Below are 23,118 nucleotides of genomic sequence, written 5' to 3' on the forward strand. Positions count from 1 at the left end.
GGGTTGGGAGTATACATGTACTTAGAGACCCTGGAACCTAAGAAATTACTTCTGTACTCAGTGTGGCTTTTTGTGTCTGAAAATGAATCCTGATTGGTTTGTAGAGAAGCCTGTATGTCTAACCTAGAGGAGTCACCAATCTAGATAATATCAATTCAGCTTGTGCACGTTTGAGTTAGCATCGCTGAAGGGCCAAGCATGCAGAAGGAATGGGATGGCAAGGATCATGTGACCCTCCTAGTGGAAGATTGTATAAGGACAATGGATTTCAGGGGATTTGGGAGCAAGAAGGGTCTTAGAGGGAACCTGATAGGTTGGAGGTAGGAAAGGTCAAGAGGAACAAGTTGGATCCAAATGGGAGGTCATTTCCCACAAGGTGGGTAGTCAGGGAATCCCTGCCAGTGTCTGTCCTCTTCCTGGTCACCTGGAAGCTCTTCATGGAGATACTTAAGCCTTGAAGGGTGCAGTGAGCTCTGTCTCTGACCTGCCTGCCTTCTCCAGAAAGGCTAGAGTGTCCAATCTAGCAATCTCCTGTGCCGGACAGCACAGCACTCCAGAGTGTCCAATGTAGCAATCCCCTGTGCCGGACAGCACAGCATTGCATAGTGACTTATATTTTCAAAGTATTTCCCCATTGTATCATTTTATCTGCTCACTAACCTGTATAAGAAATTTATACAAATTTATACTGAATTTCTTTAAAATATTAACTTGTCTAAGGTCACCTTGAAGGTAGGGACTGACTTTCTTGTATATATACACTGTTCTACATAAAACAAAAAGGTTTTTTATTTGTTTGTTTTTGCATTTTGTTGTGGTGGTTTTATATGATTCAAATGCTAGGGATTGAACCTAGGGCTTCACACATGCTAGGTAAGGACTCTACCATTAAACTATATCCTTAGCCTTTTTGTTTTGTTTTCTTTTTCCTTTTGCAGTTTGTTTACTGGCTTGCTTTGTCTTGGGACCGAGCCTCTCTATTTTGTAGCTCTGGCTGTCCTGGAATTCCTGAGTGCCGGGATTAAAGGCAGGTGTGTGCCACCACACCTGGCTAAATGAGCGGTTTTGAAGGAAGAAGCTAGAGTGCTTTGGGAGAAAAGGGTTAGCCTAATCTTTTACTGTGGGATGGTGGAAACACAGTGTTCTCCAGGTTCAAAGGGAAAGATGGGGTCTTGAGTCACAAGGCTGGGCTCTTTTTACAAAACAAAACAACAACCACCTCACGATCTATTCATAGAAAGTTAAGAAGAAATTCTGAGGGTTGCCCTTGTTTCCTATGACCCCAAGCTGTGAGTCCTTCATTCCTTGCTTAGGTCCATGTCCTTCAGTGATGCTACTGAGCCACTCACGGGAGAGACTCCTCGAGTGTGGAGAAAATCACAGGCACCTACTCTGTCATGTCCACCACTTCTTTCTTCAGCCCTTTCTTCACAGGTCACGCCAAAACTCTCGTCCCTTTCCCCTTTTAGAAACAGTTAATCTTTTTCCTTCCTCCTGCTCCTCCCCCACGCTGCTACTTCTTCCCTGTCACCCAAAGACACGAGGCACAGTTTGATTCCTTCTGCATTTATTGTACAACACGGGCAGAAGGTAGAGTGGGGAGCTTTAGGGCAGGCCAGTGGGCAGGAGGGGAGCCTCTAGGGCAGGCCAGTGGGGAGCTGGGGTAGGAAGACTGGTGTCCCACACTTCACTTAGCTTCAGAAGCTGGTTTCTCAAAGTTCATAAAGTTGCTGAAGAAGCTCATCAGATCTGCCCCGGCTTTCTTGACCAGGGGTGTCAGCTGCTCATGTGTCTTTTCAAAGTAAGCCCTGGGGAGGGGAAGGATCAGAGGTTGATGTGAAGGGCCCTAGTCACTGACCGGGCCTGTGTTGGTGGTGAAGGTCAGAGCAGACTGACCCAACCCAGGTTTCTAAGTGGTGCACCCTGAAGTACCCTGGAAAGTCTAGAAGAGGAAGAGTAGACCCTCCATGCAGCAAGCAGGGTATCAGACACTAGCAACTAGAGTCCAAGGTCCACTTCCTGCTGCCCCCACCTGAGGAATACACTGGATGGATCTATTGGGGTAAGGGGGGATTTTTAAGCCTAATCTCCAGGAACCCCCGCCACTGAGTTAAGATTCCCACGAGAACGCCTATCTTCCTATTCTCTGCAGCTCTGGAGCCCCTTGAGCCCTCTCCTAGAAACTTACTTGGCTTGGGTCTGGATCTCCGTGCTCTTGGCCTTCTCCATCAAGTCCTTGCCATAGTCAGTCATGGTCTGAAAATACTGGCTAAACAGGCTCTGCAGACCCGGCTCCTCTGCCTGTCTCCGAACCAAAGCCCCTACACAAACACAAATGCACCATCTTTTCATTTGGATTCCCAGCAGTGAATCCCAGTCTCCCGTCACACCCCACAAGATCCATCCCAGCTTTCAGCCGCTTCCCCAAACTGGTGTCCTGCTAGGTATTTGAGGTTTTGGGGTTTGTATTTTGGTTTTCTTGGTTTTCTGGGGTTTTGTTTTGTTTTTTAGACTTTCGAAAGGGAACGATCTTCCTCTTGGGTTCTGTTGGCACACTCATCTGTAGAAGCACAGAGAGTTGGGTAGCCACAAGCCCCAGCACCTTCTTTCCTTTGGTTTCCTTCCTCCGTATTACAAACTCACCTTCCAGGCTGCAGACAGTGACGAACAGTACAACCATTGCAAGCAGCTTCATGATGGTGGCAGTGGGACCGTAGCCTCAGAACAGTGCTGCTGGTGGGAAGGACACTGAAGTCAATTGGGCTGAAGCCCCTTCCGGAGATCTCCCACCTGAATGCCCACGCTAACTTAATTCCCATTCCACAGTCAAAGCCCCCATCCTCTCTGCATGTTGCCCACATCCTTGCTCCCTCGTCATACCTGTAGCGTTGCTGTCCTTGGCATCTACCCTGGGCCTGGATGGAAACAGGGCTATATACACTTCTCCTTCCCCACCCCTGTCAGGTGATGCCGAGCATGGCAAGTCCAGAGGGGCAGAGATCATGCTGGAGTAAACAAGCTGCAGAGATGGACGGAAGAACAAGCAAAGGGGACTCTTGGTGTTAGAATGAGAGGCAGGGGTTATAAACTCAGGGGAAGACCAAGATCTGCTTATGTTTTATTCTGTTGGGATCGAGGGCTGAAGTTAACGGAGTTGATACATAGCAGGGAATCAGGATTCTAAGCTATTTCTCTGGGAAGTTCTGACATGAAGCTGGTAGCCCTTGTTATCTTTACCTCACTGTGGATAGACTTCATTCCCCCAACCCTATAGGTTTCATACTTTCATAGCAACTTGGCAAAGAGGTGTTTGGGAACAAAAGAAAGGAGAAAGAAGCTAGGCGTGATGGCATGTGCCTTTCATCCCAGCACTGGAGAGGCAGAGGCAGACTAATCTCTGTGAATTTGAGGCCAGCCTGGTCTATATAGTGAGTTTCAGGGCTGCATAGAGAGACCCTGTCTAAAAAAAAAAAAAAAAAGAGAGAGAGAGAGAGAGAGAGAGAGAGAGAGAGAGAGAGAGAGAGAGAGGAAGAAAAGGAAAAAGGAATTGAAATAGGAAGTGGCAGGGAATGGGGCTTAGGGGAATACAAGTCAGAACAGATACCGCTGACTCTGTCCCTTTTTGAGTTAATGTGTAATGAGAATGTGGACTAACACTCCTGGGTCCCCATCAGTGCATATATACCCTACCCCCAAAAGAACAAATTCAGAAAAATAGCCTCTGCCCTCCTTCCTGCTCCCAGCTGCAACAGTTAAGAGGTTTCAGTCCAGATAAAGGTCGAAGATGCCTGGTTATTTAATCACCTTATCAGTTAGGTCCTGGCCCTTTGACCAAGCTCTAATTAGTGTCGTCGGGGGGAGACTACGAGGCACATTCCCTAGGCCCAGAGCTCTCCAGTGGAATTAGCTAAGTAGATATGGAAACATTGCTATCTTTCACCCTTTGGCCCCCCAAATTTACCCTGTGTGCACCAGAACACTACTGAGAGGCAGGGTGCGAACAATGACCAAGAAATCTCTCCCATTTCCAGCTGTCCTCTTGTGAAGTAGCTCTCTTGTCACACTACCGCTTTCCCCTGGCCCTGGGGGAAGAGTGTAAGGACAGGCTGTAGTCGGATTCCTGGATTTTATTAGTCCTGTCTGCAAGGAAGGAGTAACTGGAGAGGGCAGCTTCAGAAATTAGTTCTGCCCACAACCCGCTCCCCTCCCTCAAACTCACAGCCTTTCCTATTCTAACAAGAAGGCCTGGCTTGTAGAATGCCAGAGGCGGGAGATAGTGGTGATAGGGTTCTATTTTCTAGGGGAGAGCTGTGTTTGTGAGCAGTAGCCCTCTGGAGGTGTGCGGGGGAGGGCTGTGGGGATCCCCCAGAGGATTTTAGGTGGGTAGAGAGGAATGGGAACTGGTGTCTTCACAATCCCTCCCTGAGCGTCTCTTCATAGGACACGTCTCCAAACTCAAACTGTAGTTTCATTTTTCTCAGGTCCGGTTTAAGGAGCTCCAGCGATGCTGGGCAAAATGCTCCCTCTAGCGCCTTAAACGCACACAAATTTTTCTCGACCTTGAAGAGGCTGGGCGATCTTTGTTACGCGGCCTTCGACTCAAGTCTAAAGTACCACCCACAAACTCCCACTCGCCCCTGCAACAGCGGACTGAAGCTCTGGGGCCGTCAGGGCTGCCTCTCTTCTGCTTCCTCCTCTCCCATTGGTCACTGGAAATTTAAGCACCTTTTTTCATCATTGGGTGGGTTGGGTCTTTGAGCTTCCTTTGCCCATTTCCAAGATGGCGCTTATGGCCATGCTTAGAATGCAGGTTGAAGCTATAGTTCTGCCATTATTTAAGATGGCTGCCCCCATCAAGATGACCGGGGTGTGCCTAGGGGAAAGAGGCAGCGGGATGCTTTGAGATGGTAAGGGTTAGTGTTCCATTGCGGGCAGAGCCTTGGGACGTGGGAATGAAGAATAGAGAAACTAGGGAGCTAGCTGAAGCCTGTGGTGGTGGTTAAGAATAGATAATGGGAGAGCGGACAGGGGTGACAGGTGGGGGTGAAGGATCAACAATGGGGCGGGATTGTGCCTGGGATTCAATTTTTCCATCGGTGCTCTCTTCCCCTACTGTTCCTTGTTGCAGGTCTAGCATTGAACCCTATGGAAGTTTCTGAAACTGGGGAGCCTGATGATGGGGGGTGGAGCTCGTGGGGGATAGAGGGAGCAATAGATTGTTTCCCCAGGCTAACCCCGACCCCTCCCTGTCCTCTGGACTAAAATGGGTAACACCCTGGGCCTGGCACCGCTGGGGACTCTACCCCGCCGGACCCCCCGTCGAGAGGAACCGCTGCCCAACCCCGGGAGCTTCGATGGGCTGCACCGGTTGTGCAAAGGTGAGGACGTGGTGTTTGGGTGTCTTAGGTGGAAGGGGTAGAGGGTAGAGAGGGTCTCGAACGCTGATGCCCCGTGATGTGAACAGAGAGATCACAGCTGGAGCATCCAGCTGTCAAGAGGGATCCGATGTCCAAAGCAGAGCATTTTTGTTGCAGGATTTGAAAGGAGGTCATTTCCTTCAGTGCTTCATGTGGGGATGAAAGGGAGGTCTATCTCCTTGGCTAGGGGTCCTCATCTGTACTTATTCCTTCCCTTCCCCTCACTCCTTTCAGATGTATTTCCAGCACAGATGGAGGGCGTGAAGCTGGTTGTCAACAAGGTTCTGAGCAGCCATTTCCAGGTGCTCCCACTTCTCCGGCCCCTCCTCACTTCACCTCCCTGCCCGTCCCTGGACTCTCTTCTCCACACCTCTTACTCCAGTCTTAGCCAGGCTAGGTGTGACAAGTGAGGGACGATGTGGGGGTCCCTTTTCCTTTCTTTGCCTGTGGGACTTGTTGCTTAAAATCCAGTGACCCTCTTCATATGTCGGAACAGTTGAGGTTTTTAGAAACACCCGCTGAATGGAAAAAGATCAAGGGTGGGATAGAATGTTGTATTCTCCATTGTCTCCTCTTTCCTCAGGTGGCTCATACTGTGCACATGAGTGCCCTGGGCTTGCCAGGATATCATCTCCATGCCGCCTACGCAGGGGACTGGCAGCTTAGCCCCACTGAGGTGAGGGCTCCACCACATTTGTGTCAACTCCCTAGACCCTCACGTGGGCGTAGGTCTCGAGGAGGAAATGTATGTGCTTGTCAGGAAGATCATTCAGCAACTTTGTTCTCTGCGGCTCTTCTGAATGGGACGGGGTAGAGAGAGACGCCTGTGCAAAGATGCCCGCGTTTGTCTCTGAGGCCCACCAGGGGGCACTGTGTGTTGTTACGGAAATCCTAGTGTTCCTGTTTAGGTCTATAAAAACTACCTGCCCATCTCGGCCTTACTGTCTACACTCCTTAACAGGTGTTCCCCACCGTGGTGGGGGATATGGACAGCAGTGGTAGTCTCAACGCCCAGGTCTTGCTTCTGTTGGCAGAGCGGCTGCGAGCTAAGGCTGTCTTCCAGGTGACCCACAGTTCCTGCCTCCATCCGCTGAGGCACCTCTCTCTCTCTTCCATGGGTATCCTGCCTCGGGGGTCCAGGGGGAGGAGCAGAGGCAATATTGAACATGAAAAGGGGGAAGGGTATTTTATTTCTTACTCTCCTCCCCAGACACAGCAGGCCAAGTTCCTGACATGGCAGTTTGATGGCGAGTATCGGGGAGATGACTACACAGCCACTCTGACCCTGGGGAATCCTGACCTGATTGGGGAGTCAGGTGGGGAACTAGGACGGAGTCCTTTCTTGCCTGTCCATTTGCAAACAATGTCGGTCACGCCGTTTCATCTTCAATGTAGTTTGGGGGTTAGAAAAGGAACTTGATGACTGGATGGCAGGGGTGCAAACCTGACTCTTTTCTCCTTACTCCCCCACAGTGATCATGGTCGCTCACTTCCTGCAGAGCATCACCCAACGGCTGGTGCTAGGAGGAGAGCTCGTTTATCACCGGCGACCGGGCGAAGAGGGGGCCATCTTGACTCTGGCTGGGAAGTACTCAGGTATGGAGCCAAGTGAGATAGTGGTGAAGGGGAGCGACTCTGGGCTTTTCTGGGGTTCCTTGCCCCTGTCTACTACAGTAACTGTCTTTTCCCTCTGTACTTCCCCCCCCCCCCCCCAGCTGTACACTGGGTAGCTACGTTGAATGTTGGGTCAGGTGGGGCCCATGCAAGTTATTACCACAGGGCAAATGAGCAGGTAAGATTATTGACCTGATCCGCTATCCTAGTCACTTTGCCCCTCAGGTCCTCCCAGGCTCCTGGCCTATTAGTCTTCCAACCCTCACTTTGGTATACATTTCCACACATGCGCCCAGCTTGCTGCTACCCTGTTGGGACTCTTCTGGTATTCGTGGTGACGGTTCCTCCTCTCATTTTTGTCCCTGCTTCTCAGGTTCAGGTTGGAGTGGAGTTTGAGGCAAATACAAGGCTACAAGATACAACCTTCTCCTTTGGTTACCACCTGACTCTGCCCCAGGCCAATATGGTGTTTAGAGGTGAGGGATTTGGGGTTATACAGGGAGGGTAGGAGGCTCTACCTTGCTTCTGTTGACTCCTTACTCCAAGTCCTGCTATACAGCCTGACCAGTGTCCTCTTCCCTGGCAGGCCTGGTGGACAGTAACTGGTGTGTTGGTGCTGTGCTGGAGAAGAAGATGCCCCCCCTGCCCGTCACTCTCGCCCTGGGAGCCTTCCTCAATCACTGGCGCAACAGATTCCATTGTGGCTTCAGCATCACCGTGGGCTGAAGTGGTTTTGGAGGGATCTCCACACAGCAGCTGGAACCTCTGAGTCAGATGCCCTAGGGCCAGAGACTAACTAGGTCCCTCTCCAGAGCCTACCTTGCTGATGACTTCTAGGTCCCATGGGCAGAGTGGGGGGCAGGACCATGTCCTCCTCAGAACTGAAGCTGCCACACGATCACTTCCCCATGAGGCAGTGGTTTGAGGTTCCCAATTCTGCCATCAGCCCTACTATAATTTTCCATATCTCTATGGCTCTGGACTGAAGGAGAAGGATTAAGGGATGTATCTGGCTTCCCTCACCCTACTTTCTTCTTTATTATTTTTATTTGATTAAGGTATTAGCTCCTTCTTCAGAGCAGAAAGATCTGCATGGGATTCACTTCCTATACCATTTCTCCCATTTTCCATCCCTCAGCCTCCCAAGGTTGGGAAAATAGGGTTAAAGAGCTAAATCTTTGGCCATAGAAAGACCAAAGAATGGGCCCACCCATTCCCTGAAGGACCGTCACCTCCTAGCCCTGAGACTTCCTCCTTTCCCATCTTCTGTGTTTCCAGAGAGCCACTTTGGTCCTGTGGTCACCCCAACTCCCCACTCTCTGCCCCCTGCCCTGTCCACACCCCATGGATGACCGCACGGAGAGACAGTTGCTGTTCAGTGTTTCATTGGGGCCAATGAGCTCCTTTTAGCTGGTCCCCATCTTGGGCACCAGTAATTTCCCCTAGCCAGTCCAATGTATCCCAGGGGGTCTGGGGAAGGAGGCCAGCCTGGGCCTCAGCTGAAGATTTCCCCAAGCAGTGGCATCATAGCAGACAGTCCCTGGATGCGCTGTATTTCATACGAGTATGCATTGTTTATGCTCCGGAGCTCAGCCAGCAGGCCCATCAGCTTTGCATACAGAAACCTTCGGAAGGAGTAGTAGGGTTACCAGGGAAAGAAGAGGGAAATGAAGCAGCTGGGAGTCTTGTCCTGAGGCCCCAGTCCCCTAAACTGCCCCTCCAGGAGGGAAGTCTGAACATTAGAAAATCCTGCTGTGGATGGCACATACTACATTTTGAAAATGTTCAGAAGTCCCCAAGAGGGCCTCTTGTCAGCACTGTCTTCCTTCTTTGTGCCTAGTTTTTCCTGAACCCAGGGCTTAGAGGTCAAATGTAAAGAACTAGACTTGGCCAACACTTCAACTGTATAGAACCTGAAGGTGGAACCTTTTAGATGGAGTTCTAGAAGGCGGGTGTGTTGTTCTATGGCATAAAACATCCCCCTCTTAGCAAACTGATTTATCAAGGAATGAACAGAACAAAAGTGGCATTAACTTCGGAGCCTGGACTCTCGAACCAGGGACAGGCTTTGTCCCTGAAACTGTGAATGACCATGGCTTCAAGTGGAACTGAAAAGTTCAAGGAATTGACCCAAGGGAAAGGAGAGGGCCAAGAAGAAGAATGAAGTTGGAGAGGTGAGGTGATGGCTCACCAGTCTCAGGAATGCTATCAAACACAGGCTATGAGCTACTACTTTGCATCTCTACTGAAAAAAAAAAAAAAAAAAAAAAAACCTTGGAAAAGTGAGAAGGAACAGCAGTGTGCGCAGTTTGGGTACTGGAACTATGTGTGATAGGGGTGGCCCAAGGGAAGATCTAGATTCCCGAAGGAAACAACAGTAAATGCATTCATTCTGATCCCAATGTTTCTCCAATCTCTTCCTTCCCCCAGTGCAGCCTGTGAGTCCTCAGCCTCCTACCTACCGACTTTGGGGCCTCTGCTGTTCCATAATGTAGTTGTTCAAAATCAGTGCCATCTCTTCTTGCAGCTGATCAATCTCTTCTCTCTGGGTGACTCCAGGCCTGTCTGAAATAGGAAAGTGGGAAGGTCAAGTGGCAGGGACACAGGTGGGGAGCCTCATGTGGTACAGGGACTGAGAATGGTATAGATCCACACTGTGGGCTGGGAAGCAAGATAGTCAGGGATAGATTAAAGGGGTTGAGAGTTAGTTCCTTGGCTTTTAGATGATTCTCACCAGGAGAGAAGAGGGCCATGGCAGCCATGAGCACATACTCGGGCTCCTGGAGTTTCAGTCTTTTCAATGTCCCATGGAAGCGCATGATCAAATCCAAAAATTCCCACTGGAACCCTACTGTGAGAGGCAGTAGGCTTAGGAGCCTCCCGGTGGCACTTCATACTTTATACCCCAAGGACACACAGCCTGTGCCATCCTACCATCTTACCATGGGCAGCATCTTCTATTCTGTAGCATAGAGGCCCACAGAGGAAATTCTGCGTTTGAAGACAGAAAGTAAGGTTGAGTGAGATGTGCAGTATTTCCACAGCAGCTCCCTTGAGGAGGGAGATTTGGTCCTCCATGGGTAGGGCCCTGTGTGGGGCAGAAAACAAGGGCACTTTAGACTTAGGCCTGCCCATCAAAAGGCCCGACTGACATACCTAGTGCTGAAAATTGAAGGCCTAGTGCTCGGAAAGGCCGGCGGACATGTGACTTATCAGAGCCTGGTATGGTTTATGAAGCATTTACTTCCTGAAAGACCACGTGGTACTCACCGGAAAAGGGGCAGTTCCTTGGTAAATTTGATAATCTGCTGCACCATGAAAGTATTGATATCTGCAAAGTGTGTGAGCAGGGGCATCACGGGGACCAGAGTGGGGAAGGGCCGGTGATGGACGAACAGGTGGGCTGGAGGCTGGAAGAATTCAGAGCTTGAGTGAGAGGCCTCAGCCTTGGCCGGCCTTTGGCTCTCACCAGCCTTAGAAGGGTTTTTGGCTGAGGAACCTGCCCACTCTGGGGTTCTGGAGATCTGTCCTCTCTCAGGACATGGTAATAGCTCTCTCCCTCAGGTCACCTCCTCAGGCACCCAGGACAAATCCTGTAAGTTCTCACCCTGAACTTCACTAACTGGCCAAACATGGGGACCACATGGCGAGTGTGGGCCCCCAGAAGGGTCTGGACCAGCTCTTTCTGCTCCTGACTCAGCTGCAGGGATGCTTTCTGTGCCCGCCGCTGTGCCTGCCTGGCTCGCCGCAATGCCAGGGCTTCTGCTGACAGGATCACTGTGGCAGGCAAGAAAGACGACATAAGTTGAGAGCAGCAGAGAGCCCCTTTCTTCCACCCCTTGAGGTGAGGCTACTCAGTCTCCCCATGTGAGGACTGAGGAAGAAAGGAAGGTTTCTGAGGCTTCCGTGGACTTCACTGAACCAGTGTGTCTGCACACATCTACCGACCTCGTATTTATCGGTGACACACTGCAGCAGGAAACAGTGCACCATGGGAAAGAAGGGAGGGGTGGAGAGTAAAGTGGGAAGAGGAGATGTTTGGCTCCTTGGGAACGTTGAAGAAGGGTCTTCATTTTGAAAATGTCACTTTAGATTCGCATAGCATTGTACTTTCAAAGGTTCTACGGCTAGATTTCACTGGCTGTAGCGACTCTAATCAGACAGGGCAGGCTTCGTATTTCTCAGAAGCGTAGACTCCAGCAACACTTCCACAGCCATAAAATAAGTGAGACAGGCGGAACTCAAGGCAGTGCCATTTGGCTTCTACAGTGTCCTTTCCACCCGCTCCATGCTGGAAGGAAAGTGATATGGAAGTGCTGGAGTTTGAGAGGCGGGCGGGCTTGATGCCCAAGTGTGACTGTGCTGTTTAGCTGACAGGCTGGAGCTGTGGGAGGCCAGCTGCATTATCTGTTGGGAGCACAGCACAGTTACCTGGCACAGGGAACGCAGCAATGGATAACTAAGAAGTTCCTACAAGAAGACGGGTACCACGTACTCCAGAGATAGAAGAGAAGAAGCAGGCCAGGTGACGTTGAAGGGGAAGGACATTCCAGGGAGAGGAAATGGGAAGTCCTGGGGAAGAGGAAGCTTGCTGTACTCGAGGACAGCACTGAGCCATTGTGGCTGGAATGTGCTGAAGGGGCTTAAGAGACAAAGTCTGAAGTAGGATATGTATGAAATCATATACCTTAAAGGAGATTGGAGCGGGGAGAGACTGGAGAAATGGCTCAGGGTTAAAAGCGCTGGCTGCTCTTGCAGAGGACCTGGGTTCAATTCCCAGCACTCACATGGCAGTTTATAGTCATCTGCAACTCCAGTTCCAGGGGATCCAACATGCTCTTCGAGCCTCTGTGAACACCAGGCATACACAAGGTGCACAGACATATATGCAGGTAAACACTTATACACATTAAAAATAAAAAAATACTTAAAAAAAAGAGACTGGAAGTTTTGGGAACCGTGGCATAATCTAATTAAGTTTCAAAAAGCTTACTCTGCCTGCTATGTGGAACACGAGCTATTGGGTATACTAAACAGCAGAGAAGCACACTCAATGGCTTCCTGGGATGGTAGGGGGCCAACTCACTGTCTTTCCTCATGCCAGCGTTTAGACACTTCTGCAACCTGCAGGCTGGACAGTGGCGTCTCTGGGCTTTGCTGACCTCACAGCTTCCAGAAAATGGGCAGATGGGACCAGTGTTTTTGCTGACTGTTCGTCTGCGAGACAGAGAGAGACACTGCAGGATCTGAGATGACAGCGAAGCAGGCAGCTGAGCGTAAGAGGAGACCGGAAGGGTATGAAAAGGTAGCTGGTTTAACAACAGGCTAATCTGAGTTGTGTCCAAAGGTCCTCAGAAGCAGCTGGAGCGTTTTCATGGGGAAGTGAGGCCACTCAGGAGCCCTCATTGTGTGGTACTAACTTGGTCCTGGGCAGATCATGTGTACTACACAAGTGCTCTTGACTAATAGGCTGTGCCTCCAGGACAAATGGTTGGCCTGCTGTTCTATTATGTCACCGGTTCTATACAGTGTTGGCAGCACGATTGAGGGTGCTAGATACAGGACAGTACAGCTTAGCTGTGAGAGTATTACAGCCCCATAAGCTTGGAGATGGGCCAGTGTTTCAAGGCGGCCCGATAGGAGTGTGGGGGTTGTTTCTGATGGGGAGAAAGCATTCACCTGAAAAAGCCTTTGCAGCCCTCACAAGTCAGGGCATGGAAATGATAGCCCGTGGCTCGGTCTCCACACACCACACAGTTCCTCGGCTCATATTCCTCTCCATTGGCCATGGTTTCAAGTGTTAGCATGGCTGTCATGGTCTCCTGGGTATGGGAGTTAACAGTCAGCTCAGAAACACACTAGACTCTCTTCCTCTTCTTCTGCGAGATCCCTTCCCAAAACTACCTACCCTCCACCCGATACCAGCACTGTCTGCACCAAAAGCAAAAGTGTTGTTTTCGGTCTCCGGCCTTCCACAGATTACCCACCTGTTTCTCTTAGGCAGCGTGCTGCATACAGGCCACAGAATCTCTCCCCAAGCCTCCACGCTGACCCTACTCTCCTTGTGATCTCAGGAGCTGCAGGAATTTGGGATTATCCTCGGTACCTTGTCTCTAGGTCTCATGCATGTGACCTCCGGGTACTCTCTGTGCCATATGTAGTAGGTAGGATGCAGACTCTGGACCCAGGGCAAAGACCTGAGGCGGGAGGTTTTCCTGGCATGTTCCAGCTGTTGGTTGGTAGCAGATGGGGAGGGGCTGTGATAGGTGGGGCCCTCACTGATCATTGAAAACTGCTACTTGTTTTCCCTATTGGTGAGCTTTAGGCTAAATCTACAGCCCTCTCTTTACGTGGATCCTGGATAGAGTGAGGAGAGCTGAAGAGGGAGAGAAGGCAAGGTTTTTCACATGTGGTATGCCAATTATACAAGGCTCTCAAAGAAATTTCTTTTTTATTATGTATTTTATGTGCAATGGTGTTTTGCCTGCATGTATGTCTGTGTGAGGGGTGTGAGGATGTCGGGTCCTTTGGAACTGGAGTTACAGGACTGTTATAACCTGCCATATGGTGCTGGGGATTGAACCCAGGTCCTCTGGAAGACCAGCCCAGTGCTCTTAACCGCCCCCCCCCCTTCCTTCCCTCCTTCCTTCCTTCTTTCCTTCCTTCCTTCCTTCGTTCCTTCCTTCCTTCTTTCTTTCTTTCCTTCTTTCCTTCCTTCCTTCTTTCGTTCCTTCCTTCCTTCCTTCCTTCCTTCCTTCCTTCCTTCCTTCCTTCCTTCTCCTCCTCCTCCTTCTTCCTTTTGGCTTTTCAAGACAGGATTTCTCTGTGTGTAGCCTTAGCTGTCCTGTTACTCACTCTGTAGACCAAGTTGGTCTTAAACTTACAGAGATCAACCGGCCTCTGCCTCCCAAGTGCTTGGATTGAAGGTGTGCACCACCATCTCGTAGCTCGCTCTTCCTTTCTTTCTTTCTTTCTTTCTTTCTTTCTTTCTTTCTTTCTTTCTTTCTTTCTTTCAAAAAAGATTTATTAATGCTTTTCTTTTAATGTGTACACCTAATACAAACAGAGACTGGAGAACATTGTCTGGTCTTCTGAGACCGGAGTTATAGGCGGTTGTGAGCTACAATGTTCTGTACTAGGAATTGAACCTGAATCTTTTGCAAGAGCGTTAAGTGCTCCTACCCTCTGAGCCTTCTCTCTAACTCCAGAAATTTGTTTTAAAAAGACTTTAGGAGATCAAGAATTTAGGCATAAAGTCAGAAGAGATACCTCTTCCTTACTTGGGATGACTGAGATATAAATAAAAGTGAACCCTAGGTGGTAGAGCAATAGCTCAGTCATTGAAGTGCTTACTATACAAGCAAGCAAAGACCTGGGTTTAAATCCTAGAGCCCACTTTTTTAAAAAAAGTTTTATTTTTTTTTTATTTTGTGTTCTTTGTTTTTTGGTCAAAACATGACAGTTTTTTGCCTACATGCATGTCTGTTTAAGGGTGCCAGACCCTTGGAATTGGAGTTATACACACAATATTGAGTTGCCATGTGGTTGCTGGGAATTGAACCCAGGTCCTCTGGAAGAGCAGCAATGTTCTTAACCCATGAGCCATCTTATCAGATCCAAACCCATATTGTTTTAAAAGGCACAGTGGGATGTTGTGGAATATTACTTTACACCATGTGAAGATGTGTCACTATGATTGGTTTAATAAAAAGCTAAATTGCCAATTGCTAGGCAGGAGGTCTAGGTATAATGGACAGAGAGAGAGAACTCTACGAAGAAGAAAGGCAGAGATGCCAGGAGATACAGAGCAAACAGGATGTGCAGGAGAGGTAACAGCCTTGAGTCATGTGGCAGAACACAGATTAATATAAATGGGTTAATTTTTTTATAAGAGTTAGTTAAGAACAAGCCTAAGCTATAGGTTGATCTTTCATAATTAATGATATGTCTTCGAGTCCTTATTTGGGAGCTGGTGGAGCAGATAAAGACTCATTACAGTGGGACATACTTGTAATCCCAATGCCAAGAAGGCAGAGACAGGTGGTTCTTTGGGGTAAGTCTAGCCTAGCTGGTGAATTCCAGACCAGTGAGAGACTGTCTCAACAGACTGTCTCAAAAGGTGGAGCTGGCGTAATGACTCAGTGGGGAAAGGCACTTGCTGCCAGGCATGATGACCTCTTTGATACCAGAATCCACATGGTGGAAGGAGAGAACTGGCCCCATGCAAGTTGTCCTATGACTTCTATCAATGCTCAGTGGCATATGTCCACCCCTTCCCAAATAAAGAAATGTAAGAACAACAGCAAAACCCCTCACAAAAAAAGCGGATGGCACTTGAATAATAAATGATACCCAAGATTGTCCTCTGGTTTACACATGTGCCTACACACACATACACACACACACACACACACACACACACACACACACACACACACGACTCTAATAAATTAGAAGGAGTTCAACTTGATTTGGGAACTCTTGTCCTAGAGCTGAGTTTGTGGGTTGTGTGTGACCTGTGTGATCGATCACACAGGACCTAGCAATCAGAGGATTCCCATACTTGGTTCAATTTTATTGTTGCCATGTTGATTTTGTTTGTTTGTTTGTTTTGTTTTGTTTTTTTAAGACACGGTTTCTATATGTAGTCTTGGCTGTCCTAGAACTCACTTTGTAGACCAGGCTGGCCTTTAACTCAGTGATTTACCTGCCTCTGCTTTCTGAGTGCTGGGATTAAAGGCCTGCACCACCACCCGCCTAGTTCAAGGAAACTCTTATTAAAGAAAAAAAAAGCATTTAATTGGTGCTTGCTTACAGTTCCAGGGGTTTAGTGCATTATTACCATGGCAGGAAGCATGGTGGTATGCAGGCAGATTTGGTGCTTGAGAAGTAGCTAAGATTTCTACACCCAGATTTGCAGGCAGGGGGAAGAAGGAGAGCAACACCGGGACTGGCTTGGGTTTTTGAAACCCTAAAGCCCAGCCCCATTTGTAGCAGGCTTTCTTGGACCACCAGCTCCCAAATCATGACATGGAGACTTACTATTAATTATGAATGCTCAGCCTTAGCTTAAGCTTGTTTCTAGCTAGCTTAACTTAAATTAACTCATTTCTATTAATGTGTGTACTGCCTGAGGCTCGTTTACCTCATCTATGCACTGTCTATCCTGCTTTCCTGCTTCTTCCTGTCTCTGCCCTTCTTTTTCCCAGCATCCTCTGTGCCTGGAAATCCTGCCTAGCTATTGGCTGTTCAGCTTTTAATTAAACCAATTAGAGTGACACATCATCACAGTGTGCAAAAATATTATTCTACAACAGTTGGCCTTAAAATTGTTTATTTTATGTGTATGTGCATGCCAGAGTGTTTTTATGTGTACCACATGTATACATTCATCCATGAACTTCAGAAGATGGTATAGTAATTATTTCTATTAACAGATACCGACTGAAGCTGAGCAGTGGTGGCACATGCCTTTAATCCCAGCACTTGGGAGGCAGAGGTAGAAAGATCTCTCTGAGTTTGAGGTCAGTCTGGTCTACAGAGTGAGTTCCAGGACAGTTGGGGCTGTTACACAGAGAAACCCTGTCTCAAAAAACCAAAACCAACCAACCAACCAACCAGCCAAACAAACAAACAAACAAACAAAAAAACTTCAAAACAACAAATACTGATTGAGACCCTACCATAGGGTCTCATACCATAGATAGAATGATAAAGAAGATGAGTAAGACACTCTCTTGTATTCATGAGGGTTAAACCTGTTAAGCAGACAGTCCTTTTAACAGATATAAAGAAATATATTCAGACCCCTGATAGAGCTATGTTTAGAGGATTATGTGATCAAAAGAGGGGACCTTAATCCTGATTTGGCAGAGTGATACCGTTTTCCATTTCCTTCTTGAATGAGTGGCAACTGAGTTGATTTCTAAAAGACAATGAAGAATTAGCTGGGAGAAAACAAAAACAAACTCAATCAGAAAGCGCAACCCAGATGTTCAAGAAGCCAGAAACATGAAGGCAGATGTAGCAGAGCCACGAGCAGGCTTCTTGCTGAAGCACAGGACTTCTGCTGAGAATGAGAAGGGACAGGGCGAGAGGGAAGCAATATGAGGCTGAGATTTGTGCGGACCAGACTGGGACATCTCATGTGTCAGACTAAGCAGTTTGAATCCATTGGGAAACTTGCCTGACTGCCTTCCCTCCTTCCCTCCCTCCCTCCCTCCCTCCTTCCTTCCTTCCTTCCTTCCTTCCTTCCTTCCTTCCTTCCTTCCTTCCTTCCTTCCTTTTGCTTTTGCAATACAGGTCTCGGCTCTTGCTATGTAGCCCAGGCTGGAATTCTTGCAGTTTTGCTCCACAGTCTCCCCAGTGCTGGGATTACAGGAGTATAGGACCATGGCTGGTAGTTTTTTTTTTTTTCAGAGAGAACTTCAGGTGGTAAGCTTGAGACTGGAGCGATGGTTTGGTATTAAAGGTGTTGGCTGCCAAACCTGATACCCAGAGTTCAGTCCCAAGGACCCTCAGGACAGAAGGAGGGGACCAACCTCTGCTAGTTGTCCTCTGACTTCTACACATGTCCCGAGGTAAACATGCATACACACAAATGAACCGATGTAAGAAAAATTAAAGCGCAAACTGGGAAAAGATATGACCAGAACTGTATTCTGGTTAGCTCGCTTTGGTGGCTGGTTGACAGATAAATGTGAGGGTGAGGCCCTGGAAGCAGAGACCAGCAAGCGATTGTCATAATGCAGGCGAGAGGTTAAGTCTACTGGAGAATAGTGGCAGTACGTATAGGAAGAGGAGTGTCGAAAAAATACATGGGAAGTGAAATCATCGGGTTGAAAGAGAAGAAGAGAAGTCAATAACCCTTCTGGTGTCCTGTATGGCTGATTGGAAGATGGTGGTACAGAGGGGCAAAGAGGCTACTGGAGCTACTAATGTCCTCCATTGGTCCCCCAGCCTCTTCCATAGTGACAGTGCCTTTCAGCACTCTACTATCAAGCACCTGTTCTGCGGTTAGACAGCGTGAGGAGGAAGAATGAGAGAGAGAGAGAGAGAGAGAGAGAGAGACAGAGAGAGAGACAGAGACAGAGAGACAGAGACAGAGAGACAGAGAGAGACAGAGACAGAGACAGAGAGACAGAGAGAGACAGAGAGACAGAGAGACAGAGAGAGAGAGACAGACACAGAGAGAGAGAGACACACAGAGAGAGGTCCTATGACAAGGAATCTGATTATGGACCTGCTCTAGCTTCTCTCTGTCGCTGTGATAGGATGCCCTGGCCAAAAAGCAACATATACGAGGGAAGGATTTATTTAACTTGCAATTCCAGGTTCCAATTCCTCAGTCCAGGGAAGGCAAGGCAGGAGCTCCAGAAACAGGCCACATCCTAGCTTCCCCTAATGACTGACTAAAGTGTAAGCGGAAGCAAACCCTTTTCTCCTCACTTTTGTTTAACGACAGCAATAAAGCCCTAAGAGCCTAGAATGCACCACCACCCAGGAGTCCCAGCGCTTGGTAGGCAGAGGCAGGTGGATCTCTGTGAGTTTGTGGACAGCCTGGTCTACAGAGTGAGCCCCGGGACAGCCAGGGCTACATAGTGAGACCCTGCTTCAGAGGGTCGGGGGAGAGAGAGGGAAAGTGAGAGACCTGTAGTTGGAATTTTCTTTGGGCCACCAACCAGCTCCTAAATAAAGATACGGAGACTTATTATTAATTATGAATGCTCAGCCTTAGCGTAGACTTATCCCACTAGCTCTTTTAACTTAGTTTCACCTGTTTCTGTTCAGCTATGTTTTGCCTTGGGGCTTTTTAGCCTTTCTTTCATTCTGTGTGTCCTGCTTTCCTGCTTCCTCCATGTCTGTCTGTCTGGCCTCTACATCTCCCTGTCATCTCTTTTGCTTTCTCCTTTGAGTCTAATTCCTCCTCCTATTTACTTTCCTCACCCCCAAGTCCCACCTCTACCTTCTCCCTTGCTATTGGCCATTCAGCTTTTTATTAGACCAATCAGGTGCCTTAGGCAGGCAAGGTGAAACAACAACACATCTTTACATTGTTAGCCAAATATTTTGCAACAAGACTCTAAGAACTTAAGTTCAAGTTCTGACCTTAGCTCTTTAGCTCTTACCGCTGGGCAGTGGTGGTGCATGCCTTTAATCCCAGCACTGGGGAGGCAGAGGCAGGCGGATCTCTGGAAGTTCGAGACCAGCCTGGTCTACAAGAGCTAGTTCTGGGACAGGCACCAAAGCTGCAGAGAAACCTTGTCTCAAAAAAAAAAAAAAGAAAGAAAGAAAGAAAAAGAAAAAGGAAACTTGGCCTTAGCTTAGGCTTGTTTGTTTGTTTGTTTGTTTTGTTTTTTCAAGACAGGGTTTTTCCATGTAACAGCCCTGGCTGTGCTGGAACTTGCTTTGTAGATCAGGCTAGCCTAAAATTTATAGAGCTCCATCACCACAACCCAACCAATTTAAGTTTAATTTAAAACTTAAATTAGCCTGTATATATATATATATATATTTTGGTTTTTTCGAGACAGGGTTTCTCTGTAGCTTTGGAGCCTGTCCTGGAACTAGCTTTTGTAGACCAGGCTGGTCTCGAACTCACAGAGATCTGCCTGCCTCTGCCTCCCGAGTGCTGGGATTAAAGGTGTGCGCCACCGCCGCCCTGCTAGCCTGTTTATATTAATCTATGTTCTGCCACATGGCTCATTACCTCTCCTCAGTACCATTAGTCCAACTTCCTCTGTGTCTGGCTGGTGAATCTTCTGCCTTAGATTCTTTTCCAGAGTTCCTCTCTCTGCCTTGAAGTCACACCTATTTTCTTCTGCCTAGCTATTGGTCTTTCAATTCTATTAAACCATCAGAAGGTGCCTTAGACAAATGAGGAAGGACAGAGACACATCTTTACACAGTCTACAAAAAGATCCCAACATTAAACCTCTGAAACTATAAGCCAGTCCCAATTAAATGCTTTCCTTTATGAGAGTTGATATGGCATGTTGTCTCTTTACAGCGATAGAACCTTGACTTAAACAGTACAGGATGCTTAGGGAGAGGTCAACTGGAGGAAACATTTGAGCCTGGGGCTGTTCATTCACTGGGGTCTAGAAATTATTCTGAGCCTTGGTTTTTGGGGAGGGAGAAGTCTACCTTGTACTTCTGTTGTTGCTGCTGCTGTTGTTCAAGACAGGGTCTCATGTAGCCTCAGCTTGTCTGGAATTTGTTATGTAGCTGAGGCTGGTACTGAACTCCCTATCCTCCTGTCTCTGCCTCCTGTGTGCTGAGATTATAGACACATAGCACCACGCGTAGGACATCCTATACTTCTTTGAGACAGGGTTTCTTGGAAACAGACTTCTCTGAGCTAACTTTCCTATTTACAGCACAGCTTCTCCAGCCTTACGACCTCTTCTGTGGACCAGACCAAAAGTGGAATCTTCTGCATGGGTCATGGGCATCCATGGAAAGTAGGATTTCAGTTCATTGATGTGTTCACCCTCTCCCTACATACCTACCCCAGGCCAGGATCTAGAAAAATGCTGACTGAGACCTGAGTGTTATGCTTTCTAAATTCTTATTCCTTTTACCTGGGGTCAGGGAACTACCAGACAACTTTATTGTAAAGAATAAAGTAATATATAAAATTCTTTGAACAGTGCTTAAAAGATGGGAGGGGTCTGTACGTGTTCATCCCCTGACTGTTTTCCTTCTTTGTTCTTCCATTCCTACCCTCTTCCAGATGTTAAGTGGGAAGATGGAGTACCTGGCCTCTTTTTGCTCCCTAAAACTGACCAGCAGTCGTGATTTGTCATTGCTGTCCCCTGACCTCTAAACGCCCACCACCTCTCAGCTGAGTTCAGGCCCACACCATTTTTCACTCTCTCTGCAGTAGCCTATTAAATTATTCTCCCTGCTCTCAGCCTCAACTCCTAACCCATCCTCCGCGGTTGCTATTTCAAAAATGCAAATTTGATCATGTCTCTCCCCTGCTTAAAATTCCTCATTTGATTTCCATCACCTTCAGGGGAAAAAAAAATCCAATCTCTTCAGCATGTAACACAAAGTCCTCTGTGATCTGACCTCTATTTATCACGCTGGCCTCTCCTATTCTGTCCTCACTTCCCCGCCCTGACCCAGTACATCGCACTTGGCGCTAGATGTGCTTAAACATTTAGACTGCCCTGAACAGGCTGTGCTCACTTACCTGGACATCCGCCCTTGTTGTTGCTTTCAGATGGAATCACCTCACATACCCGCCCTCCCCACCCAACTCCTGCCACTCTCAGTCCCTCCTCTCTTGGTCCTCCTGGCCCTTCAGCCTCTAGGAGCCTTTAAGTTACATCTGCACCCAAATTTGTCACTGTACTATCTGAAGAACAATTGCAGGCTTCTGACTATCAATCAGTTGTAAGCTTCTGTATTAAAGACATGGCTTTTTTTTTTTCTTCTTCAAGACAAGGTTTCTCTGTGTAGCCCTGGTTGTCCCGGTCCTTGCTCTGTAGACCAGGCTGTCCTGGAACTCATAGGGATCTGCCTGTCTCTGACTCACTACTGCTAGGACTAAAGACATGTACCACTACTGCCCAGCAAGAACTGCTTTTTTAAAATGGAGCTTTAAAAAAACATTTCCTTAAAAATTTAATCCTTATTTATTGTATGTGTATGCAGGAGCACGTGTAGGAGACCAGAAGGGTACCAGATCCCCTGGAGCTGGAGTTCCAGGCAGTTGTGAGCCCCCTGATGTGCGTCCTCTGCAAGAATAGTATAAGCTCTTAACCACTGAGCCTCCTCTTCAGTCCAAGGATTGCTCTTTTTGCTTCCTTCCTTCCTTTCCTTTTCTTTTCCTTTCTTCCTTTTCTTTTCTTTTCTTTTTTTTTGTTTTGTTTTTTGAGACAGAGTTCGCTTGTATAACAACTCTAGCTGTCCTAGAATTACCTTTGTAGACCAGGTTGGCCTCGAACTCACAGAGATCCACCTGTTTCTGCCTCCCAAATGCTGAGATTAAAAGGTGCCATCATTGCTTGGCTCCTCTTTTCCTTTTTTCTTTCCAAGTTTTGCTTTATGTGTATGGGTATTTTGCCTACATATATGTCTGTGCACCACTTATAAGCCTGATGCCATGAAGGTCAGAAGAGGGCATTGTATAGATGGTTGTGAACTGCCATGTGGGTGCTGGGAATCAAACCCAGGTCTTTTGGAAGACCAGAAGTGCTCTTAACTACTGAGCCATCTCTCTAGCCCCCTTTTCTTTTTTTCTTTCTTTCTTTTTTTTTTTTTTTTGGTTTTTCGAGACAGGGTTTCTCTGCAGCTTTTTTAGAGCCTATCCTGGAGCTAGCTCTTGTAGACCAGGCTGGTCTCGAACTCACAGAGATCCGCCTGCCTCTGCCTCCCGAGTGCTGGGATTAAAGGCGTGCGCCACCACTGCCCGGCTTTTTTTCTTTTTTTTTTTTTTGAGATTTATTATAGCCTCCTGAGTACCATGATAACAAACTTTTATGAACCAGTGAGTCAGACTAAAGTCTGCATCTTTTACTTTTTGATTCACAGAGGCTTTGAGATGTGGCTTTTGGTTTTTTAAGATAGTGTCTTCCTTTGTAGCTCAGGCTGACCTCAAACTCATGGCTATCTTCTTGCCTCAGCACCCTAAATGCTAAGATTACAAGCATGAACCATGAGTCAGGCAGTGGTGGCTCACGCCTTTAATCCTAGCACTTGGGAGGCAGAGGCAGGTGGATCTCTGTGAGTTTGAGGCTAGCCTAGTCTACAAAATGAGTTCCAGGACAGTCAGGACTGTTACACAGAGAAACCCTCTATAGAAAACCAATCAATCAAACAAACAAAAAGAAAAACAAGCCATGAACCATGATACCTAGGTGGGACATACATAGTCTTAAGTCCTCCAGGCACATATAAATGGTTTCAGGCTAAACCAATTGAGTAAGAAATGAATTAAAGTCTCATTCCAGTGGCTGAAGAGATGGCTCAGTGGTTAAGAGCACTTGTTACCTTTTTTTACCCTTACAAAGGACCTAGGTTCCATTCCCAGTCCCTCCTTGTTGGCTTACAGCCACCTGCAGCTCCAGTTCCAGAG

At 47.8% G+C, this 23,118-nt stretch overlaps 4 protein-coding genes across 11 annotated transcripts in view; 2 read left to right on the forward strand and 2 right to left on the reverse strand.

The window, feature by feature from the left end:
• Window positions 1–1,550: 1,550 nt before the first annotated feature.
• Apoa2 (apolipoprotein A2) lies at window positions 1,551–2,953 on the reverse strand. 2 transcript variants are annotated; one of them, XM_038349461.1, is made up of 5 exons: window positions 2,881–2,953; window positions 2,644–2,730; window positions 2,189–2,321; window positions 1,636–1,808; window positions 1,551–1,603 (listed from the first exon to the last, which is right to left on the reverse strand). In XM_038349461.1, the coding sequence occupies exons 2-4, from the start codon at window positions 2,693–2,695 to the stop codon at window positions 1,688–1,690; spliced, it is 306 nt and encodes a 101-aa protein (XP_038205389.1). In that variant the 5' UTR covers window positions 2,696–2,730; window positions 2,881–2,953; the 3' UTR covers window positions 1,551–1,603; window positions 1,636–1,687. The 2 variants fall into 2 exon arrangements, with proteins under 2 accessions (XP_038205389.1, XP_038205388.1); XM_038349460.1 differs by having other exon boundaries at window positions 2,644–2,733; window positions 2,881–2,950.
• A 562-nt stretch (window positions 2,954–3,515) lies between these two features.
• Tomm40l (translocase of outer mitochondrial membrane 40 like) lies at window positions 3,516–9,453 on the forward strand. Of its 2 annotated transcripts, none has more exons than XM_038349459.1 (10): window positions 3,516–4,907; window positions 5,229–5,378; window positions 5,652–5,719; window positions 6,001–6,093; window positions 6,379–6,480; window positions 6,628–6,733; window positions 6,891–7,013; window positions 7,133–7,209; window positions 7,405–7,507; window positions 7,618–9,453. In XM_038349459.1, exons 2-10 carry the CDS (start codon window positions 5,264–5,266, stop codon window positions 7,755–7,757), a joined length of 927 nt encoding a protein of 308 aa, XP_038205387.1. In that variant the 5' UTR covers window positions 3,516–4,907; window positions 5,229–5,263; the 3' UTR covers window positions 7,758–9,453. The 2 variants fall into 2 exon arrangements, with proteins under 2 accessions (XP_038205387.1, XP_038205386.1); XM_038349458.1 differs by having other exon boundaries at window positions 3,518–4,907; window positions 5,129–5,378.
• On the reverse strand, window positions 8,400–13,221 carry Nr1i3 (nuclear receptor subfamily 1 group I member 3). Of its 6 annotated transcripts, none has more exons than XM_038349450.2 (9): window positions 13,019–13,220; window positions 12,711–12,853; window positions 12,118–12,248; window positions 10,639–10,808; window positions 10,302–10,441; window positions 9,974–10,119; window positions 9,766–9,879; window positions 9,494–9,596; window positions 8,400–8,656 (listed from the first exon to the last, which is right to left on the reverse strand). In XM_038349450.2, the coding sequence occupies exons 2-9, from the start codon at window positions 12,845–12,847 to the stop codon at window positions 8,527–8,529; spliced, it is 1,071 nt and encodes a 356-aa protein (XP_038205378.1). In that variant the 5' UTR covers window positions 12,848–12,853; window positions 13,019–13,220; the 3' UTR covers window positions 8,400–8,526. The 6 variants fall into 6 exon arrangements, with proteins under 6 accessions (XP_038205378.1, XP_038205377.1, XP_038205379.1 ...); XM_038349449.2 differs by having other exon boundaries at window positions 9,766–9,882; window positions 13,019–13,218; XM_038349457.1 differs by having other exon boundaries at window positions 8,519–8,656; window positions 9,494–9,592; window positions 13,019–13,221.
• The window catches only part of Pcp4l1 (Purkinje cell protein 4 like 1), a 41,824-nt gene continuing 30,854 nt past the window's right edge, over window positions 12,149–23,118 (forward strand). The window contains exon 1 of the mRNA XM_038349463.2: window positions 12,149–12,336. Within this exon, the coding sequence (XP_038205391.1) occupies window positions 12,283–12,336 (54 nt within the window). The 5' untranslated portion in view covers window positions 12,149–12,282. The remainder of the gene's footprint in view (window positions 12,337–23,118) is intronic.

This window comes from Arvicola amphibius, chromosome 12, assembly GCF_903992535.2.
Source record: "Arvicola amphibius chromosome 12, mArvAmp1.2, whole genome shotgun sequence".
In the NCBI taxonomy this organism is placed as follows: domain Eukaryota; kingdom Metazoa; phylum Chordata; class Mammalia; order Rodentia; family Cricetidae; genus Arvicola; species Arvicola amphibius.

What these genes read in the sequence shown, in the direction of transcription:
- Apoa2 (XM_038349461.1), bottom strand. Translation starts at nt 2,695, where the DNA reads ATGAAGCTGCTTGCAATGGTTGTACTGTTCGTCACTGTCTGCAGCCTG. An exon ending in CACTGTCTGCAGCCTGGAAG is followed by an intron (nt 2,322 to 2,643) that starts GTGAGTTTGTAA and finishes GTGTTTGTGTAG; the next exon opens with GGGCTTTGGTTCGGAGACAG. An exon ending in GAGATCCAGACCCAAGCCAA is followed by an intron (nt 1,809 to 2,188) that starts GTAAGTTTCTAG and finishes TCCCCTCCCCAG; the next exon opens with GGCTTACTTTGAAAAGACAC.
- Tomm40l (XM_038349459.1), top strand. Translation starts at nt 5,264, where the DNA reads ATGGGTAACACCCTGGGCCTGGCACCGCTGGGGACTCTACCCCGCCGG. An exon ending in GAGCTAAGGCTGTCTTCCAG is followed by an intron (nt 6,481 to 6,627) that starts GTGACCCACAGT and finishes TCTCCTCCCCAG; the next exon opens with ACACAGCAGGCCAAGTTCCT. An exon ending in ACCACAGGGCAAATGAGCAG is followed by an intron (nt 7,210 to 7,404) that starts GTAAGATTATTG and finishes CCTGCTTCTCAG; the next exon opens with GTTCAGGTTGGAGTGGAGTT.
- Nr1i3 (XM_038349449.2), bottom strand. Translation starts at nt 12,847, where the DNA reads ATGACAGCCATGCTAACACTTGAAACCATGGCCAATGGAGAGGAATAT. An exon ending in AAGGAACTGCCCCTTTTCCG is followed by an intron (nt 10,120 to 10,301) that starts GTGAGTACCACG and finishes TGCCCCACACAG; the next exon opens with GGCCCTACCCATGGAGGACC. An exon ending in CATGGCCCTCTTCTCTCCTG is followed by an intron (nt 9,597 to 9,765) that starts GTGAGAATCATC and finishes TTCCTATTTCAG; the next exon opens with ACAGGCCTGGAGTCACCCAG.